Below are 23,294 nucleotides of genomic sequence, written 5' to 3' on the forward strand. Positions count from 1 at the left end.
TGTATGTCTTTTAGTGTATTATCAAGTTAATAACCTTCCTTGTTGGAATGCAACACTAGTTTTGTGACAAACTACCGAAGAGTATGTAATCCAGTTTCCAGTCAGTTATACTTCAAGATTTAGATGTTGTGCTGTATCTCCCATTTAGTATTGGACCCTGGCTCATATAAAGTCATATACTTCCCAATAAAGGTAAAACAAACTCCAATTCACACTTCCCACTTTATTATCACCAATTCATGTACTTTGATGTAATGACATTTTATAAAAAAAAAAAAATAAATAAATAAAAAACAAAGAATATCAGACAGCCAAGCAACCTGAACAATGCCTCTCTTTGAAGGTTATGAATTCCATTATTTTTTAATAGATTATAAAAAATATATATACAACAAATAGAAGATATTTGAGGAATGTCACCTCTTTCAAAGCAACAGCATTCATTTGCTGCAAGACTTTGCCTAAACAGTGGGAATCCTTAAAAAGGATATATGAACTGAACACAGTATTTTTCATTTTCTTCAAAAAGGAAAAAAAATATTTAAGATGTCACATGTTAATGATAACCTCAACACTTTGAACATTTAAAAGTACAGTTCATTGCAGGGAGGGAATACTCTTGATAAGCAGTGGGGTTTCCACAGTAATTCAAGATGCACATAAAACTAGAACCACCACAACAAAATACTTGTAGTTCAAGGCAGAAATGTGAACTTGAAATTTTCTCCTTGCTAGATTTCACTAAACGCATCTTTCAAATTACATAATATACAAGCTATCTGATAATCTTGAAGGTAAGTCATGAATAACAAAGCTGTAGGGGATTATGATAATACTTGCCTTACCAGAATACCCAAGATGACTGTCTACCAACAAATTTATGTACATAAATACACCTCAGACATTCACAGGCAAGTCCTCAATACTAGCCAGGTATTACCCATAGCAAAATATTCCTCTGTCAACCATATGAACACAGCCTTTTAAATCATAGCTTCCTACAATACTATATTTATATATATATATATATAATTTCTTCTAATTACACACTACAATTTACACAGCTACTATAAAACACAGGTCTTAGGATGAAAGAAAAAATTTATATACAAGTGCAGGCCACAATACCACATATGAGGGCTTGCCATTAACTTGTAATGAAAGTTAAGGAAAACTGAAATATAAATTATTCATTTCCAATACAAATATAATAAAAATATTCAGAATGTGCTTGACAACCCTGGATGTGTCCTTGCCATTACAGCTGCAGTTGACCCCCACTATTTGCGTTTCGTGAACTTGCCTATTTGTGGCATTTCCAGAGAAATATTCACTAATTACTGTATTTTCATGACTAAATGCAATGTTTGATAAAACTAATTGAAATACTCAGGTATACGCATTTTTAGAGGTTTTCTTTGTGAGTTTGAAATATCAAAACAAACAGTTCTAAGAGTTTTAATAAGGGTTTTAAGTATATATACATGGGGGGTTGTAATACACATCCTGCGCAAATACCGGAGGTTGACTGTATACCAAAACTGTCAAGGGAACAAATATGTCAACCACACAAAACTAGGCACAGCCCTGAACTAAGCTAAGGTGTGTAGCCGACCCAATGAAATTGCAGAATAAAATAACAGCAAATAGCAAGCATTTTTAAAGCCACTTCCTTGAGAAATATATATATAAAAAAAAGAAATACTAGAAGTTGATTTTAAACAGATCTGCTTAATTGAATACAACAGTTTACTGGATTACCAAAGCTATAACCTGGTAAAGGATACGTTGATGGTATAATAGAACCAAAACTCAAGATCCTTACCCTATTGCTGTTTAAACTTAAAATTTTGAAATCCCCAAAACTTTTCCCTAGCAATGATTAAAGCCAAAAACAAAACTGCACAGTATTTGCTAAAAAATAGAAAAAAAAAATTAATTCACTAAACAATAGCGACTGAACAATTCTTTTTATTTACAGGAACTTCTTCATTTAACCACTTGTCTTCTAAAAAGGCTTAATACATTATGATTCTCATTGAAAATTATATCAACACTATTGCATAACACCATTTATGTGTAATACCATTGTACTAAATTATTTTGGACCAATTCAGAAAAAGATAGCTAAATTACATGACATTAAGTGTAATCACAAAGTAAAAAGTAGCATTAAGTGTAATCGCATATTAAAAAGGCTAATTTAGCAAAGTTCATTAGTACCTTATAATAACGAATAATAAATTAAGGGAGGGAAAATCATAATGCCTAAATTGAAAAATGTGGGCTCTTCTAATGAGTAAACGGCCCTGTGTAGTGTACAATTAAAATACAGAAAACCAAAAAAAGAATGTAATAACTGAAAAAATACTAAACTGAAGTGCTGTTAAGTGTAGGATTGATGGTCTAAATTTCAGGCTGTAAAAGCCTACATATAGTATTAATACATTACTTTCAACCCAATTTATCAGTTCTATGACTAATATTGTAAATTTCTCTCACATCTGAAAAAATGAAACTTCACTTGAATGTCTTTAAAATATTGTCTAGTAACAGTAACAAACCTAACATCAATAAAAATGCAAATAACAACCATTACAACTGCATTACATCTGGTAAACATTTACTATTGTGAAATGGTGCAACGCACCTTACTTTTGAGTTCACTAATTTGATATGCAGCTGCCTATGTTAATGTCAATATCTTTTAAAAACTCAGTAACTTCAAGACTATGGGGAATGGCACAACAAAGATCTGGTCACACAATTCCTATTAAGCACCATATTTCACTCTCTACTGGGGGCTTCAAATGCAAATCTGCAAAAATATTGATGGGGGAGGGGGAAAATAAGTCAACATTTCAGCCTAACAAAACCTTTTCGGTGACCCTTTTGCCTTTGTTTTTTGTTAATGTAAGCCTTATTCCTACAGAGATCAGTTGTCCAGTTTTTTTTTTTTTTTTTTTTTTTTTTTTTCTCAGAAGCACTATGCTACATGAATTCCAACAACCATGCAGAATTGGATATGTAGCAGATAAGATGTGCCAAAAAAATTCATAACAAGCCTTCATGACATTCCAAAGTTATTATCAGTACAGTCACTTCCCCAAGTTATGATGGTTTGCTGATGGTATTTGAACTACCAAGGATATAGCAAAAATCACATTCAGTTGAAAGTACATTCTAACCCTTTATAATTTTTTTTTTGTCACCCATGCAGTTGTTAACAAGTGATGCTGTGAAACCTTAGCATCTGTAAAATCCACTGGGCATCATAATGAAAGGAGTCGGGTTGGTAAATGATGAGGAGAAATCACTCATGGTTGAAAGCCAAGATACAGAAGTGTGCTGCTTAGCCTTCTGATGATCCAAGTAAAGGTAGAAGTATTTTTGGACCCTTTAGAGATTGTACTTATAATGCTACTTATACATATAATAATTATTGCAACATTCCTCATTTAAGAAGAAAAAATATGCAATCCAAATATTGTACATTGAAAAACATATCTGGCAGTAGCCAATGCCCAACTGATAGACACTGCAAACCTGTCAAAAGAATTGACAAGATATTCAAAATCTTATATTTGATTTTGTCATGATATATTAATAGTACAGGTTCAACTGAAAAGTTAAGCAAATTCAGTAGAGTCCAGATTTTGCTCACAAAAGTTTTCTGTAAATTTTTTTTTTTTTTTAAAGGGATATATAGCCATGATTGTTAACATTAGTGTATGCAACTTATGAAGAGTAGGAGTGTCTTTGTAGAACAATTATTTTTCTATTCCTTTGAATGCATCAATGGTATTAACACTCGTCTGTAGAAATGGAATGATCTAAGTCCGTTTGTATAGAATTTTGTCTTGCTCTTCTTTCTCACCGTTATCCCTACGTTAAGGGGTCTGTTGCCTGATACTCCTTCTCCACTGCCTTCTATCATGGCATCTGCCACCAAATTTTTCTCTCCATATCTTCCTTCAATATAATAATCATGTAATTCACATTGCTATTTTCATTCCATAAGCAATACTGAGGTAAATTCTGGAATGTTCTCAACTATGAAGAATGCTGTAGTTTTCCAATTATGTTCGTGTTGCCAAGATGTAATTAGCAACAGCAAAACTTTTTCAATCCATCTTATGGTTACATCATAAAATTACTAACTCCCAGGAAACAAATTTTAATGCATTTTCTACTAAAAAAATATTTTTTTTACTTTACAATGGGTTTATCAGAATGTATCGCATCATAACTCGGGGAAAATCATAATTTCATTCCATTTAGAATATGCTGAACCTATGTATCAACAATACCTGGGAAAAAGATAATCAATAATCAAGAGAATATGTGGGATACCTCCAGTATTCTTTAGCCTAGCAACATACTAATGGATATAGCTGCTCTACACAATATAAATTTTAAAGAATCATTCTTTTGTGCAAGTAAACGGTAACAAAATGAAAAAATTAATGGTAAATTTTACGACCGTATACCATGTTGTTAAATGCAATTGTGCTCAAAGTACATCAATGTCTACTTCATTTACAAACATTGGCCTCAGAGCTTAACAATGTCTACTCACTCACTAAATCCTTTCAAATGATAAATATTTAACAATGAATATTCAAAGTATGTACAATCCTGAACGGGCATACTAAATATGGATGGATGGACGGAAGTACAGGTCATAAACCCATTCTATAAAACCAAAATAATCTTATGGGCTCCAACTTCAAGTCTGTTTATATGAAGGCTTTCCAAGCTTCTCAAGCGAAATGAGCAACCATATAGTAAGATATTTCACAACTTGCAAAACCTCTCCCGTATCATGTAACATCCTGATCTGTTAAATATTGGAGACTATAATTTCTAAATCTCTATAGGAATGGGCAATTTACATTAACAAAATTCAAAATATAAATTTACAAATATAAAATACCCTATGCAACTTATCACATTCACAACTCTCAAAAAATAGCTTTACAGAGTGTAGGTCTAAAGTAGTAATTTTATTATTTGAACTTAAGTGGGTGCTTTCAGTTAAAAACATCCTCCAAATTGAAACCACTTTAAACCCTAAAATAAAATATAGTCCTACACTATGTAAAGATATATCAAAACTGTTGTGCTTTATATATCTTGTAATAGAATAAGCCTGTAACGTGATCCACAAAAAGGATCTCTAATTAAAAGCCTAAAATACAAGATTACTTTGGATTCCTTTATATACCCTTCTCACATGCTTTGGAAATTTTACTTTTTTATATATACATACACTGGTCATGAGCCTACAAAGCACTGCTATTTCATGGGATTTAAAAAATTACGATGCTCAATATAAACTTGGAGCTGAAAAAACAAATGAGCAACTTTAATAAAATGGGGAGGGGGAAGAAGGAAGGAGTTATTAAATTTAAATCACATATAAAAATTTCCTATTTACAATACTTGTCAGCTAAATGTTACCAAATTGAAAACTTCTATACACCCCCTAGGTCATCGTGTCTTCCTCTTCATGGCAGCACGGAGAAGAGAGTCAAAGTCTACATTAGAATTACCCCCGGCCATTGAGCCACCAAGGTATGCCGTACCTTCATCTTGAGCATCTGTTAAAATGAATGAAAAGGTAACCTTAGCCCAAGTGGTATGCTATATTGAATAAATTTTGTTGCTATTAAAACAGGTATTTCTAGTTAGGCAGTACATAGCTATAACAGGCAATAATACATACTATACATAGTGTAAACCAATGTGCTAATCAATGTAGCACTGGTACAACTGCAGTATAAATTTACATTTATAATAAAAATTTAATTTACAAGGAAAAATCTGCAGTGAAAATTCTGGCATGTCAATTAATAACTATCAATGGTTGAATTCTGGGATTTTTAACATAAAAGGCATTTTTTTTATCCATCATTTCAGTTTGCTTACTTTCATTTATACATTTCAATTTGCATATTTTAGACAGAATATTGTTAAATTCCAGATATATCACAAATTTCAAGGTAAATTCTATTTTTCCTTGGATACAAAACTACACTTCCATAAATGGAGTTTCTCGGGTAAGGTGGGCTGTAGATGTTTTGACTTAAAAACAAAATCCTATTGGCAGGACAAACAGCCTAGAACAACCTAATTCATTTTGCCTTTTCCAATGCTTGGATCAGCATCTACAGCCCAATCTACATTCTCACTGAGGATAGATCAACTAAGAGAGGGACAGCTGAGGAGGGTAACATTACCCTTAGAGCTCAGGTTTGTATCCAAAAGAAAACTAAAATTACTTACAATTTGTAATTTGTTTTGACAGGAACGCAAGTACCACTTTCATACATGGAGACAGACTTAAGTGGGAGGACAATCTCTCACTGCTAATGTAGATGGGTATGACCCATGTACAAGGAGTCCTGGGAGGAGTAAACTATGGGTTGTTTTTAGGTTACAGACCTAATTATTATCCAAATGCTAGCATATTATCCTATACTTACCAGTCCTTTGTGGAGCCTTCATGGGTTCTTCTCTAGTCCCTGTTGCACAGCCCATTCACCCTCTGCGCCTTAAATGCCCAGCTGGGCTATGACTACAGGGCCCAGGGCTTATGTCTCTGGGGACTGGTGGGAATTCCTTCAGGTAGAAGGATGTGAAAACATTGTCACTTCCATATGCCTCTCTTCAACACCTTGAGAAGGGCAGTGGTTCCTCCAGTATGCCAGTGAAAGAAAGGGTAATGGTCTGGAAGCTCTGGGTCTCTTTCCTAAAGCCTTTGTTGTACAGAAGGAAATAGTCTTTCTAGAGACCTACTCCTCCTTTGTTTTGTCTGTGGTGACAATGAGCCCCTTTCACTTGAGTTTCCAGAGTGCCAACCTCTCCAGATACCACTTTAGGGATCTGATCAGATCAAGCAACATCCCTTTGTCTCCCCCCCCCCAAAAAGAGGCCCTGTGGGAGGGCATGGAGAACCCTTCAAATCTCAAGTCTGGGACCAAGGGATCTTCAGCCCTGGGCCACAAACTGAAGTATGAAACTGCCAGGACACAGATGCCAACCTTCACTGTGGGTGACAATGTATGGCAGAACCTCTCGACAGAGATGAGTGTCAAATGGAAATACAATCTTGAGGGCCTGCTCAAAGCCTGGTGGAAGGAGTCATGGGGAGGTCCCCATAAGGTAGTGAGAACCTTGGTGACAATCCCATTGCTGCACAGGTGAGGGTTGCCTTGTAGCCCTTGATGGCAGTTACTGGCAGGGTCTTTTAAAGCCTCGGGAAAGTCTACAATGTGCAATGTATTTGACAATCAACTTGGAAGGATCTCCATTCTTCTGACAACCCTGACATCCGTACTTCATCCATTTTTTCTGTTAGAACTTTCAGAGGTATCGTATAGTCTCTGACCATAAACCCGCCAGGTGGCCAAGTTGCAATGGTACCTATCATTGTGCTCCTGCACAAGAAGGTTGGAACAACTGTCTTGTAATTTCCCCCCAAAAGGTGCAGCAGAACAGCATTACTACATGGCCTTTGGTCACTGGGAGGCCACCAGGATCATTCATAGACCCTTACACACTGGTAGAATCTGTCTACCTTTCTCAGTTGACTAAATGCAGGGTAGACACATGTTCATGTTATCCCCTGCATTTTAGAAGGCATCTTGAATTGCTGCCCTGCCCCCTTGTATTGGGGAGCAGTATGGTGGCAACTTTACACTGGTGACCAGCTCAAACCTAAGTATATGCTCAGTGCCATGTCTCCCAGGATTAATGAAATCATTCCTTGTGGCTTAACTGCTGTGTTGCTGGTCATCATGAGACCTTGGTGACCCATTACGTGTTGGAAGCTGGCCAAGCGACTTTCATCTCCAAGGGGATGATTTGCGCAAACTTCTGTTTGGGCCTGATTTTCAAGGGGTGCGGGGACCTGCTTTTCAGACAGAGAAGACCTCCAGCCATGGAGAAGAAAGGTTGCTAAGTGCCACTCCCAAAATCAGGTTGACTGGGCCCTTCTACCTTGTCAGATCTTCCTTTAGTCTTCCAGTTTTGCCTTCAGTTGCTGTTAGGACTTTTTAACTGCCACTGGGAAGCAGGGGTGACCTCTGCCCCTCAGAAGCAGCATTTTGAGGAAGGTCAAAAGGTCTAGGAGGATCTGGCCCTTTCTTGTCAGCTTGGGCTGTGGGAGTGTCTTAACATCCACTTCAATTAGTTGACTTCCTTCTTAAGGGTCAACCCAGACATGTGCCAGTTGAATACTCTAACCAGGATCACGTCCCTGGCCCTCTCTGCCTCCTCCTGATAGATACTACCTCAGTAGTATCTATCAGGATGGCCTTGGATTGTGCCCAGGCAGACACCAGCTGGACACCTTTGTTGAAGACCTGGTCACAAACACTATCGAAACAACAAAAATGAACTACTACATCACTCCCTTGGCAACAAACCATTTATATTCCACAATTACACCTAAAGTGTGAGGTTCCCCTCTCTGAATGACACCAAATGCGAAATCTCCATGGAGACTGAAGCCTGATGTAGGAACCTACTGAAGGCTGACTGGATGGCACTCCATTCTTGCCCCTAGAGATTTTCAGTCTCCTTTGCAGAAGAAGGCCACAAAGCTTCTGCTGGTACTTGCATCACTGTAGCCCTTACCCTCCCTCTAGTTTACTGGGTAGTTCTCCAGGAGGACATACTGGAAAGATCTTTGGTTCCATTTGTTGATGCTCTGCCTAAAAGCATGAGGATCAGGGAAGTGGGGAGCAAAGCAGAAGAGTGGCTGGCAAGGCCTTTCTGCTTGCAGAGCATCTTGCCACTCAGATCAACTCAACAACACCCTCTAATAGGAAGGGAAGGAAGCAGTGGTTTGAGCTTTTATACTTCATGTCTTAGGATGCACTACATCCCATCTGATCTGCGCCAAGATCAGGATGGGGGTTATCTCCTGCTGCTGGAATATCTAGTGGAGCTGCTGCTACGCCACTGACAACAGGGCAACAACACCCGACGACTGGTTGTCAAGCCATTCTGCTTCCTCAGTTTATGACAAAACTGTCGATGTCTGGTCTTGGTGATAATAGGACACCAGATGAAAAACACCTCTAAGTACCAGGCAGGCTCACTCTGCCCTTAGAGTTGCAGTGCCTCCCCTACCTCAAATTCTGTAGCAGAGGAAATCGTAGCGAAACCTACAAGCGTTCTATCTGAGAATAGAGAGGGCCATAGCAAACCTCTGGACATCTGGAACTTCTTGGCTTAGCCTCTAAGCCAAAACCTCGTTACCCCGTTCCAAACAAGGAGACACCAAGCTTCCTGTTGTTTGGAATACTTTTGTCTCAACTCTGGTTATATACCTGTAGGAAACTACAGTGGGACCACCACTAAAGACACCTTTATCCAAAAGGTAGGTCAACTATCTGGACTTGCATGTGACTAATGCCCTGTGATACTCCAAAGCACAAAGTTATTCACACACTTGTTGGGTTGTCTCGACAACAGATTCTGTTCCAATGGATGCCTCTTCCTTTGCAATAAGCTACCTCAAAGTGTGTCCTCCAGTTTCCACTGGGTGATGTTGAGCTATAACATAGCCCTTTTCTTTCTCTTGCTTCCAGTTCAACAACAAGAGGATGAGCTACTGATCCAGATACCTACTCAGTTGTATTTCTTGCAAATTGGCCCAAGTTGACACTAATAGGAAGACCTGCTAAGCTCTCACAAGACTGAAGCAGAGGGCTTTGAACTGGTATGTAGTCTGTTGGCAGATACACCACAAGGATTTTCTTGACTAAGTGGTGGAATGGGATGTGAAAGTAGGTATCCTGCAGGTCTATGCAGACCATGTGGTCTTCCCCTCAGACAGGGGCCGATTCTTACTGGGCCATTTCCATCCAAAGCAGGTCTCCATCCACCTCACGATTTCTCCAGCTGGAAGAGGTTGTACAACACCTCAAAACTGTCTCTTGAAGCACAGTTCTTACCTCTACTTGGAGGGCCTCGCCTTTTGTCGACGCACTTTTATACAATGGAATTGGTTGCATTGACAGATGGACCTCTCGCTCTCTCCCAAAATGAAGTCTGTAGCCTTCCTTGAGGACATTGACCATTCACTCTTGTCGTGGTAGTCTGACTCACTAACCATCACTTATTACATGCCTTTCTTTACCAGTCCAACAATGAATTTCATGCATTACATCCTTTGTAGCCATCCCAAGAAGAAAGGGGGTACACACAGTTGACGACAAACTAAACTACACATGGCTAACAATCAACACAATTCAATTTTAACACATCTGCACAATGGCTATCCTTGCAAACAAGACACGTTTGATCACAATTGTGGCTGGGAACACATTGGGGCAAGATACACCAAAATAGGTCAATGCAGGACGCCTACCCGATAGTAGTCTCCTTTCATTATGTGTATACAACCAAAGCGTGAGAGTGCTGGAGTACCTTATTTATGAAGGTAAAGGTTCGTACTGCTATAGAAACAGTTAAAATTTGAAGCCTGGAAGCATTTGCAAACATTTTACTATACAGTTTCAAATATGGAAAAGAAAAAGCAACAAAGTCTGTACAGAGCGGCACAATGGCGTGATCGGTATAGTCTTGATGTGCCACCTTGGTGGCCGCGAGTTCAATTCTCAGGCCTTCCATTGAGGTGTTAGAGATGTGTATTTCTGGTGATAGAAGTTCACTCGCGACGTGGTTCGAAAGTCATGTAAAACTGTTGGTCCCACTGCTGAATAACCACTGGTTCCATGTAATGTAAAAACACCATGCAAACAAACAAATCTGTACACTGATGATGAAAGAACTCATTTCTCCTGCTCTTTTCAAAGGGTTTTTGAAAAAAATAAAAAAACATTGAAGAGACCCTTGATTAAAGCAAATTTCAATTGGCAGTTTTGCTGTAAATTCAACAAGTAAGGCTGAAGAAGCCAAGCGATCAAAGTTGAGCTTCCTTGAAAAGGTGGGTAGAGGTAATGAAACAGCAAAATTTTGAAAATGCACAAGAGCCAGAGCTGTAAGTAAAGATGCCAGCATACATGTAAAAACTCCCTATAAACACACTAGATAGTCAGTCAACACCTATTTTGCTTGATGCTAACAACTTGTATACCACTTAATGTGTAATACAGTGCACTATTGACGGCACTAGTGGCAAGAATAGGCAAGTTAATGGTGCTATGAGCGCCAATAAAGCTATACACCTGCCATAAAGCGAGGACTTACGATATTTTCAGTGATAATGTCCAGAGAGAGAGAGAGAGAGAGAGAGAGAGAGAGAGAGAGAGAGAGAGAGAGAGAGAGAGAGAGAGAGAGAGAGAGAGAGACTGGACTAAATGTCCCCTTTCCTGTAATCCATAAATTCTAAGACATACAAATTTGTCAGTCAGTCTCCTCACTTATAGAAAAAATAGATGGATAAATCACCAATTTTATAGTATTCAGTAAATACATAATAAAAGTACATAAGAAAAAATATACATTAATCTCACCTAAATCTGAGTATTGAACCCTACAAAAAGCCCTTCGTCCTCCAAAGCACAGATCATAACGAGGGTATGAAGGGTCATCATTCCCATGCTCCACAGCATTATAGGCCTCATCTTTGTTCATGTAAGTTACAAACCCATAATTATCCCTGTAACATAAACTTTCATTAGTACAGAATACCCACATAACTGCAATGAAATATTTTTTTAATTAATATACCACCACTCTGATTTATGCACTACATATGCTTGAAAAAAAAAAAAATGCTGAAAGGCCACAGGATCAGCAATTCTCCTGGAAAGGCATTTATGTATTAAAAGAACTGGTAAGAAATTTGGAAACTTGGGAAATGTAGATCTCACTGCAACATATACTATATCCAGAAGAGTAATAACAATCTATACATTACTTTGTATGATTTATTATTAATAATGCATATTATAAAGATTAAATGTTTAAATTATTTGGACGGTAGCAACAATAATATAAAGAAACACTAAAGTTATTACCATCACTTACTCTCTTAATATTTTGCAGTCTTAAACTAAATAATTTTACATTCATATACTCCATCAAGAAGCGTAGCAACAGTAGTAATTTATATCTTTTCAATGATAATACCAGATAAATTACGCGCTATGTCGTCTTAACCATTAAGAATGCATATTACTGTAATCATGATCTTTCAACATTAAAATTATTTGGGCACTAGCAATAGTACATAAAAAAGTTATTATCCTCACTTCCTCTTCATGTTTTGGTTTCTATGTGTGCATCAGTTCTGACTTAGTAGTATGTTACTACCTGTTAAATACAAATTTTCTTTGGAACTCACTCAAAACTGGCAGTAAAAATATACTATTTGAGTGTTTGTACATCTGTTAGAATGCAACTTTGCATGTACATAATGTGGTATTGGGTGAGTACAGGCGTGGTTCTTCAACTGTCAGAATGTGAATTTGTGCAGGCTTATGAAGTAATTAGTATTAATCCCATCTCCATCTTTGTAACTTCAGTAAATTATTACTTGATAATTCATAATAACTGATAAGATACAACCGACATATTTTCATTAGCTCACGGAGTTGAAAGTTCAGTGACATCTTTTTATCTAACTTGGTTCATTGTCTGTTTGCATGTGTATCGGACAAAAATTAACTTTTCAACTTCCCCAGAACTGGGTCAATTTTCAAAAAAGCTTGCACAAAGCATCTTTGGGAAAAATGTATTCCAGTTTATTTACAGGGGGCACCTGGCCATCATGATACTTGCCAACCCAACCACACAAGCTCTTTCTCTCCTTTCTTAACGGGTCACCCATTTTAATCTGAGGAGATTTTAGGCCCCAAGAGCTGTTAGTAACTAGGGTGGCCAGAGAGAGGAATTTTTTTCCTAGACTGTCTCCGCTGCTCTTGATTTACCACTTTTGCCATACAAACAAAAGCCTTTCATTGACAAAATAATCCCCAACACAAACAACAACGACCATTGAATCTTGGTAACAAGGTAACTAACTGGTGGAGGAGGGGCACCTTTCACTCACTTACTGCTACACTTGTCTTTCCTTAAGTTGCAAGGCCAAAGTGTGGTGGTTGAGGTGGGTAAAACCTATATGAAAGGCTCTGGATTGTATACCTAGGAAAAAAAAACTACAAAAATTTGTTCTTACAGGGGAAGAATCACCACCGTTCTTACATGGAAACTTACCTCTTTGGAAAGGGGTAGTCTCTGTTACAAAAGCAAGTTGTGCCATGTTCCTGGATGCCTTTGCTAGCAAGGTATGCAATGAACCCTGTAACCTCCCACCAAATAATGAGTGAGAACTCTAGAAGGAACAATATTTCAAGAGAATGGTGACAGGAACCACAGGACTTAAGTCTGTGGGAGCTTTATTATGGCTATTACCAAGTAATAGATTCAGAAAAGAGCTGAACTGTGTGCTTTCCCTCTTGTTAAAAGTAAATGGTCACATGGCAATGTATTATCTACCAAGTATGTTAAGGCTATTCTATGAGCAAGATGGCTGCACCCATGGAACACAAAATGTTTCTTTGCAGAGCAGAGCAGAGGTACTTCCAAAAGTCCTGATGAGTAAGTACTTGAAAGTAATCATTCTGAAAGTACATCAAAAGCATGAAGTCACTTCTGATGGAATCTAAACACTGAATGTGCAATCTGCATCATAAACCTGAGTCTGTTGAACATTGTACTCATTGCTTCCTTCTCCACCAATATGGCTTAATATTTCCACAAATCTGAAGAGAAGTCGGGAACTGTAATAATGTCGTAAAAAGGGACGATGGACATCCTTCAACGGATGATGGTATCTGCAACTTGACCAATGACTTTGCTCCCAGTTGCTCCAAATTCCCCAATGGCATGCCAGGCAACCCGCCCACTTGTGTGAGTGAAGATAATGTGGCGGGATAACAAGCAGCAAATCTCCCCCACATAAACTTAATCTGTCTGGCTACCAAAACCAGGACAATTGACCCATACCTACATACAAGAACAAAAATACACAAACAGGTACTCACCTCTGGCTTCTGATACTCAGGGCTAAGCTGTGCTGTCCGCCGGATATAGGCTAGCCGACACACAACCCCACCGACAACCAAACACAAACCAACCACCCGAGACCCACAACAACTCAATAACCAAACAAATGACTGCAGACGAACACCAACAGCCTGAAAGAACACGACAACCACACAACTTCCCCCAGCACAACAACCCACCAACACCAACACTGCCCCAACCACCACTCACAGACACTGAAAATGCACTCCGAACCCCTTCACCAAAACCAGACAAACACACAACCACCTTACAACACCAAAATCAAACAAATACCACAAAATCAACAAACCACCAAAGGATAACTACTGCCAAAAACCAACTCTGACTTCACCAGACACCTCACTGCTTACGACTTCCACTGACAAACTACAGAGCGCCAAACCAGACATGCTTCCGACTGCCATTTAATCACTCCCATTCATTCTTCCACCCCTCTCTCTCTCTCACACAACTTTTGGAGAAGTCGTCAAATAAAAACTACTATCATTACTCCTCCATATTACCTCCCCCATTACATTTGACAACGTCTCCTTACACTCACAACATTCACACTAAATTGCCTTTTGCAACCCCCAAGGATGCTCAGATGCAGGCCCCTTGGATCTTGTTTGAGGACCATCATACACTTTCAGTTGCATCGCCATTCACTTCTTCCAAACCACTTTCATTCAAACTCCCATTATCTCCCTCATTACCATCCTCCCAAATTCCATTCACTACCTCACCGATGTCTACTAACTGTGGTTCCAACATCTCCCCTATTTCGGCCACCAAACCACTCAGTTCATCCATACTTCTCTCAAACTCCCGCAAAGACTTATCCATTCTATCAACTACCTCCTCACTACTCGGTTTCCTTCTCACTGAAGTCTTATTTGTCCCTGTCAACTCAAACCCACATACACTACAAGTATCATTCATTCCCTCAAAGTCATCCATAGCACACGCTTTATCAACCGTTTGCACCCTACCAACCAACCCCTTACCATGACGTTCACGCCTTTCCCTTCCACTTCCTCTCTTCACACTCTTCTGTTTTCTTCCATACTCAACCAACACCAACTGTCGATCTCCCAGACCCATTTGTTCACCGACCATTGGTTCACACTTATTCACCCTCAACCACTCACTCATCGCATTCTCCCAAACATACTGTGGTACTTCCCTCCACTTACGGAGTTGGTTATGGTGTGCCCTAACCTCATCCATTCCATGCAACAATCCTTCACACACATGCATCACTCTTACTGCCCGCACACCAGAGGACCCACCCAACTGAATCCCCTTAGTACCTAGTTTCCTGAATTTCCAACTTGACTCATCCTCTTTTGCCTACACACACTCACCACATGACCTTCCATTCCACATTAAACACATTTTGCCCGCTGTTCTTTACACACCCTAGCATAATGTCCATTCTTCCCGCAAATCTCAGTCACACGCGTACCCCCGACATCCACTTGCTATATGCCCTACTTGCCCACACCTGTAATATTTAATATCCCTATCTTTCTTACACTCGCTCACCAAATGCCATGTTTGCCCCCACCCGAAGCAGGCTCCCAACGCCCACCGACATTCATTCTTCCTGTGCCCTAACTTTCCACATCTGTAACACTGCTGCTCTCGTTCACGACTAACCAACCCTACTCTTCCAACGCTTGCACTCCTATCTCTCTTAGGGCTAACCATACTTATGTTACTGGCTCTAATGCTCCTTCCTATCAACCACTCGCTCTGCCATTCGCCTTGGTCCTTCCAAAACTGCCTCCCTATAGCTCTTAAAACTCTGGTATAACCTCAGCTACTTCAGTCCTAACACTAACACTTCTACTCTCTTTCATACACCCATCCAACTCATAATCCTCTACTATTTCCAAAATGTTGTTCCACGTCAACCTTTCATTCGTCCATCGCATTTTCTCCTTACGTTTCAGATTTACAAACTCGTACACACTCTCAGGCACAGTTGCCAACAATTTCCTCACTAACTCTTTACACTCATTAATCCCTTCGTCCCCGAACTTTTTCTTGGCTAATGTTTCCAACCTGCACACATACATCGACGACGACTCACCACCAACATTCATTCTTACCTCATCAAAACCATGTTTTCTCCTATATCTAACACTATTCTTTATCCTCTTCGCCTTTTTCACAATCCTGGCTTTCACACTCATAAGGCACATTCCCCACACTCATCATTACCCCATACATACTCAACAAAAATCCCGTCAAAAAGCTACCCAACTCTCTTGCCCCGACTCTTGTTATCCCCATACTTTGCCTCACAATACCTCTCATATTCCTTAAAAAAAATCCCCTATGTCCCTACTACCATATTCCTCGTATTGTGCACATCTAGGTATCTCTCTCATATATACAGCCTTTCGTACTTCCCGTTCACTCTCACTTTCACTACTTCCATTCTGATCCCTCTTAACCTCGTCCGAACACAGCAAATCAACTTCCATACTAACATCCATGCTCCTGATTACGCTCTTCTTACCCTTCTTTCTACCCACCTGTTTCCACTCACTGCAATCTAAATCACTCTCAGCCCTTTCACCAATGTATTCAGTCCTAGTCTCATCCTGTCCGTCATCCTTACTAGCCTTCTTTCCCTGAGTCTTTTCCTCAGCCCCCTTCTTATTCTTGTCCTCAGGTTCATCCTTATCCTGTCTCTTTTCCTTACCTATCACAACCAAGTCACCTTCGTCGCTCGTACTCTCATCCACTCACTCTTCCACTTTCTTTACCACTTCTGGCCTATCACAAGACCTAGTAGGCCTACCTCCTACAGCTCCCTCTCCCATGAACCCCTTCATCATCACTAAGAATTTTTCGTCCATTTTCTCAACCATTCTCTCTTCCACTCCTTTCACTTCCACTTTTGCACTCCTTAGCATTCCTCTCATTTCCTCTAACTCACTCTTCAGCTCCTCACACTCTACCCTTAACCTCTCATTCTCCACTTCCAATTGTCCTCTTACTTCCCTCTCCACCTCACTCAATCCTTCCATCCCAAACTTTCTCACCACTCATACACACTAGACTAGACCAATCGTCCTGCAGCTGCCACACCAGCAGTCCCTGTTCGGGCGCCAAAAAATAATGTGGCGGGATGACAAGCTTAATAGCAAGCAGCAAATCTCCCCCACATAAACTTAAATCTGTCTGGCTACCAAACCCACCCTCAATCACACTTTCCTCTTTACACTACAAAATACAGCAGGACAATTGACCCATACCTACATACAGAACAAAAAAACACAAAACAGGTACTCACCTCTGGCTTCTGATACTCAGGGCTAGGCTGTGCTGTCCGCAGGCTATAGGCTAGCCGACACACAACCACCGTCGACAACCAAACACAAACCAACCACCCGAGACCCACAACCCCACAACAACTCAATAACCCGACAAATCACTGCAGACGAACACCAACAGCCCGAAAGAACACGACAACCACACGACTTCCCCCAGCACAACAACCCGCCAACACCAACACTGCCCCAACCACCACTCACAGACACCGAAAATGCACTCCCAACCTCTTCAACTTCACCAAAACCAGACAAACACACGCACAACAACCTTACAACACCAAAATCAATCAAATACCACAAAATCAACTAACCACCAAAGGATAACTACTGCCAAAAACCAACTCCGACTTCACCAAACACCTCACTGCTTACGACTCTCGTAACAGACTTCCACTGACATACTACAGAGCGCCACAACAGACATGCTTCTGACTGCCATTTAACCACTCCCATTCATTCTTCCACCAATCTATCTCTCTCTCTCTCACAACTTTTGGAGACGTCAAATATAAACTACTATCATTACTCCTCCATAGTGCCACACTCAACTCCCTCTTTTCTTGAATTAATATGAGGCAGGCATGAGAAGGCTCCCCATCCTTTTCTAGAAGACGAAGATGAATACTACTGCTGTGTGAGCAGCTGAACTTAGGGCTACTTCCACACACCAGATGTCAAGGGCTTCATTGAATGCGAAAATTCAGCAACAGGTGCCTTCACTCCCTGCAAGGGATTGAAGGATGTTGCGCAGGTGAATAGCAAGTCCTTCCAACAAAACTCGCCAATGACCTCTACCTTTCTTGGAGGAAAGCACTTACGCCAGCACCAGTGAACAGGGAGTCCCAAGAGTCCTTTAACAAAGCTCAACAGTGACCCTTTCTTTTCCTGGAGGAAAATACGTACACTACCCCAAATATGAACTATTCCATGATAAAAGGCTACTATCTTGAGGCGCCTAGTGGGAAAATAAGGAGAGAAGACAATACTACCTCTCCATCAACCAGGTTCAGACACTGGTTGGATGCTTGGTGTGAGTTCATCCACAGGTCTGCCAAGAGATAGGCTGTGGCATTGGAGAAGTCATCCTAATGGAGTTTCTCTAGGGGGAGATGCATCCAATTAGTGAGGAAAAGGCTCTGCATCCTCTAATGTGTATATATCAACTAGGTGTATGCTGCAAGAGAACGATTTTGAAGAATCTTTTGGTAGTAAGCAGACTCCATGAGCTAACTAACTGCTCTCAAACTCCATGAGCTTACTAACTGCTCTCATACTCATGAAACTGCAGAATAACCTCCTAAAGACATTGCTCTAGGATGGCCTGAAGGGGTTCCAAGGGGAAGGTCCTTCAGGACCAAAGGCTCCCCAGAGATCCAATTTAACCCCCCCTCCCCCAGAGTACAACAGGGCCACACCAACCTTCCACTCCCTCCTGCTACCATCCAGTTCCAACAAAGCTTCTCAACAGAATGCAAACCTTGAACTCTCTCTCTCTCTCTCTCTCTCTCTCTCTCTCTCTCTCTCTCTCTCTCTCTCTTTGGGGGGGGGGGGTGTTTCTTCTTCTCAATGTCCCCTGTCAGGTGACTGAGAAAGAGCTCTTGCTTGTTCAGGAGATTGCAGAGGGCAAACAAGTTGCTCAAGCTCACCCTGCTGCAACTCAACAGCTGCTAGAGAAAATTCCCCCAAGCTGCAACCTCGACCTGGTCCACAGACCAGACCCAGGGAGGGGGATTGAGGGGCTGTGCTGTTGTTCTCTTGTGAGCCCATGAAGCACCCAGTAGGAGGGTGCAGAGACAGTCCTCATGTCCAAGTGGGCATGTGCCATAGTACTAGCCCTGTTGGAGTGGTAAGACAATCACCAAACAGTGAACTGGCACCTCTGCTCTTTTGCCATGAGGAAGAGCAATCATGAAAAGTTCACATGGACTTCTGACTAGCCTTAGATATCCCCTTCTTATGCTAAAGAACAAAGCATGGGAATGAGAAGGAGAAAGATTGGCAAAACATATCTTCTTCTCCAACTTGTCAGAATTCTTAGTTACCTTGCACAATGGAGTAAGTTGCAACATCAACTTGATTTTCTACAGACATCTCCACAGCCACTAGAGGGTTAACTATAGCAATGGAAGACACCAGAACTGCTACAGCAACAGTAGACAGACACATCAGTGGTTGGTTGGTCACTGTATTCCTGCTAGAGTCCAGTTTTTTCACAAGTAGTGAAATACATAAATTCTATGTTAGCTTACTCAGCCTCAGATAAAGGATGAATAGGCTTGTCAGTCATGGGTGATTTAGCCCCACCCCCTTATGAAGGGATGAAACAGGTGAAGGTGGTAGCCACTTGCAAGAAGCCAAAGGGATTCAGTGGTGTCACTGGTGGAGTGATACCTGCCAATGAACTCTGCAAATCTTCCTAGCTTTCCTCCTCTCTTTCTTACCAAACTTCTCCTGCTGGGGTAAAGCAAGGAAGCACATTCTAGCTAGTACAAAATATATGTGGGTCTACTGATATGGCATATATGAAACGACCATTAGGTCACCCACGATCCCCACGCCAGCACAAAAAAATACAAGTATCGAATTACATCAAAACATTAGGTATCAGGGAATCTTAGCAAGCTACTACTCCAAATTTCAAAGAGCACACAGGGTTAAAAAAGCAAAATCATACTCTCTCAAAAGAAAGAATGGAGTGGCAAGAGCAGGGTGGCCCTCTCTCCCACATCTCCAAGTTACCTATCTCATTACCAAGATTCAATGTCCATTCCAGCTCGCACTTACAGATACTCCAAATACAAATTATTACATTCATGCTTGTTCTACAACTAGACAGTGAAATTTCTTACACCACCATTAATTTTCTCTATAAAAACTATTTCAATAGAGAAACCATCATATAATCAGGCCCAATTTGTGGTCTACTAAAAATGCTAGGCATACCATTCCCAACGCATAAGAATGTCCATGTGCTGATTAGCATGCACTCAGGGACAATTGGGTCAGTTGAGTGAGCACCTCACTTGTCTACCTTGCTGTTAGCAAACTGTTACTTGTACTAAAGTGTTTTAACTTCTTAATTAATGCAAATCACTTCCCCTTTGGGTCTTGTGCTTGAAGTTTTGTAGTGTAGCTATTTTAATGTACAATAATTAAGTGATCATCAAATATTGCCACCTGTTTCACTGTACACAGTTTATAGTGATTGTTTAGGCAGCTATCAGTGTTTAGCAGCATTTCTTTGCTATTAGGCTACAATCTGTTAGGTCTAATAAAGTTAACATATTTACCAGCCTGATTTAATTGCAGCACCACATTAGTGCTTTGTTGTACATATTTAATAGTTTAACATTTGCTACCCTCACCCTCTTTTTGTTAATTGTTTTAATGCCTCTACTAGATGTTAAGAAAAAATCTTATAATCTTACAATTATTGCAGTTTGTTTAAATTTGGTACCTACACTCACTTTAGTGTGCTAATGTAGCCTTCCACTATGTTAGCGACATGCATTAAATAATATATTCTCATTTTCATGATGGTCTTACTCATTGCTACCTATCTTACAGCTACGCTCCATACAAACAGATTGTCACGCCAAACTGAAAGCTCACACTCAACTGGCTCTGAAGGGAAGGGGTCAACTCTAAGAAGTCTGTTGTGTTCTCCCACTTCCTACATTTATCATTGTTTTTTCCAGTTATTGCAATATGCTGCTCATTACTTTCCAGTCATGTACTTTTCGCTACTTATGTACAGCAATACCTCAATCTTACACGAGATTAAGTTCCAGACCCCCTCGGACAAGTTGAATTTTTGTGTAAGTTTGGCACGGTCTCTAAAAATGATAATAAATGCTTATTTCTAAAATTAGGACATTAAATATGAGCCTAGTTATGCTCTCAAAGTGTTAGCTAAATATGACCCTAGTCATGCTCAAGTATTAAGCTAACTTTTAAATGAAATTTCCCAGTCACGTTCCCAAAGCATTGAGCTAACTTTTAAATGAAATTAAAGTTACTGTAATTAAATTTAAAAGTTTCTTTAATACATAACCCCTGAAAAATATAAATAAATAGTTGGTAAAAATAGAGATGCCTCTGTGTGTGTGTGTGTGTACACTATTTCTCTCTTCTTTTCCCCCTTCTGACCCATTTACTTTTAGAAGTCTTCTTACCCCCACCTATCATATTTTCAATTTCATTTTGTAATTAAAGATATACTATTATTATTCTGGCTTCAAGCTTCTCTTCAAAGATGAAGGAAAAGATATTTTATATTAATTTTGTAATTCAAGTTATTAATTATTATTATTATTATTATTATTATCATATACACATAGTTGCCAGCTCTGGCTTTGAGCTTCTCTTCAAAGATGAAGGAAAGATATTTTCATGTGCATTTTGTAATTAAAGTTATATTAACATTATCATTATTTAATCTTATTAACACCATATATTTTTGCATATAAGACGACCTTTAAATCCTAAAATTCACCCCTAAAAATTGGGGGTTGTCTTATACTACCATTATAAAAATCAAACCCTGAATTCCAAGTGATGTTTATGGGTAAGCTACCCTAAGCCTCAGTGTGATAACCACAGACATCCATAAAAAGATTCACATTATGATGTAAACTGATAACAAAGATAGTAAAAGCATTATTACACTATGTATTATTGGTATGTTTGAGAAATAATTCAATATAAATGAAATCAGCTTTTATATATATGAGCCCAGCTGAGAAAATGTAAACAGAGTTACGGCTGCCCTCACAGAAACACTTATCTTTTGGTAACCTTTCAGAAATTTTAGTGTAATTGGGGTAGCAATAATATTTAGGATAAATGTAATTGTTCATTTTTCATTAAAAATTCATCATTTTGGTAAAATATAACAAATTTTTAACCAATTTGTATTTTTCATAACTTACAAACCTGAGGTCTTAACATTAGGATAAATACTCAGCACCAGCTGGAAACCGGTAGTTTAAAATAATTGTGTACGCAAGGGACTATTGGCATCTGCTTGGTCACGAGACATGTGGAGCCACCGACATAAGCCTCATTAACTCGTGACCCCATTAGTTATTCTTCCAACCCAGGTTAGTTGATAGAGGGGTGGTTAGAGGTGGGCCTTTATATGTTAAGACCTCAGGTTTGTAAGTTATGAAAAATGCAAATTGGTTAAAAATTTGTAATTTGTTCATATACGAAACAAACCTTCAATCTTAACATTAGGATAGACTTACTCTTGGTGGGAGGTAAGTACTATTAACCAACTGGGAGTTTGCCACCTTTGATCAGTTTTCTGAATACCAGAATTCTACGAAACAACTGACCAGTATTTCCAAATCTAAGACGCATGAATATCATAGAGTCAGACTTCTGGGTTCTACACAATGTCATAGTTCATTGCATCCAAGGAAGATAAGAAGATCTGTTCTCCTAACAAACCAATTCATCCACTCATGTAGGTTTGTTATCATTCCTCTCCCCCTTGCTAAAAAGAGGAATGTCCTGCTACTGATAGGTATCTTACTGATACTAACAGTATGGCCACTTCACTCACCTGTACCTTGTCCATTCCAGCTTATGATGGTACTCTCTTCTTACTGCCCTAAGTAAAGGACACAGATATTTGAAAAGGAAAGAGGCCAGTTAACTCCTCCATTTCACATTCATACCATCATCTTAGACAAGATAGTAACTGACCCGCCAGTGGATGAGTTATACCATTGTTGAGCAGCCACCAAAGGACCCAAGGAAATTGTGTCCAAGGACCTCTGGGCAACCTTATATATATACAGGAAAATTGAGAGTGGTTTTTCATAAAAAAGAACCCACTCTCAAATTTCAATGAACAGACAGACACCTCCTTAACATTACTCAATTTTG

At 39.5% G+C, this 23,294-nt stretch overlaps 1 protein-coding gene across 2 annotated transcripts in view; it reads right to left on the reverse strand.

The window, feature by feature from the left end:
* Positions 1–208: 208 nt before the first annotated feature.
* The window catches only part of LOC135200393 (uncharacterized), a 42,832-nt gene continuing 19,746 nt past the window's right edge, over positions 209–23,294 (reverse strand). For both annotated transcript variants that reach the window (XM_064229032.1, XM_064229025.1), the window contains 2 exons: positions 11,493–11,638; positions 209–5,603 (listed from right to left, as the gene is read on the reverse strand). In XM_064229032.1, coding sequence (XP_064085102.1) covers positions 5,494–5,603; positions 11,493–11,638 — 256 coding nt within the window. In that variant the 3' untranslated portion in view covers positions 209–5,493. The remainder of the gene's footprint in view (positions 5,604–11,492; positions 11,639–23,294) is intronic.

This window comes from Macrobrachium nipponense, chromosome 23 (assembly GCF_015104395.2).
Source record: "Macrobrachium nipponense isolate FS-2020 chromosome 23, ASM1510439v2, whole genome shotgun sequence".
In the NCBI taxonomy this organism is placed as follows: Eukaryota; Metazoa; Arthropoda; class Malacostraca; order Decapoda; family Palaemonidae; genus Macrobrachium; species Macrobrachium nipponense.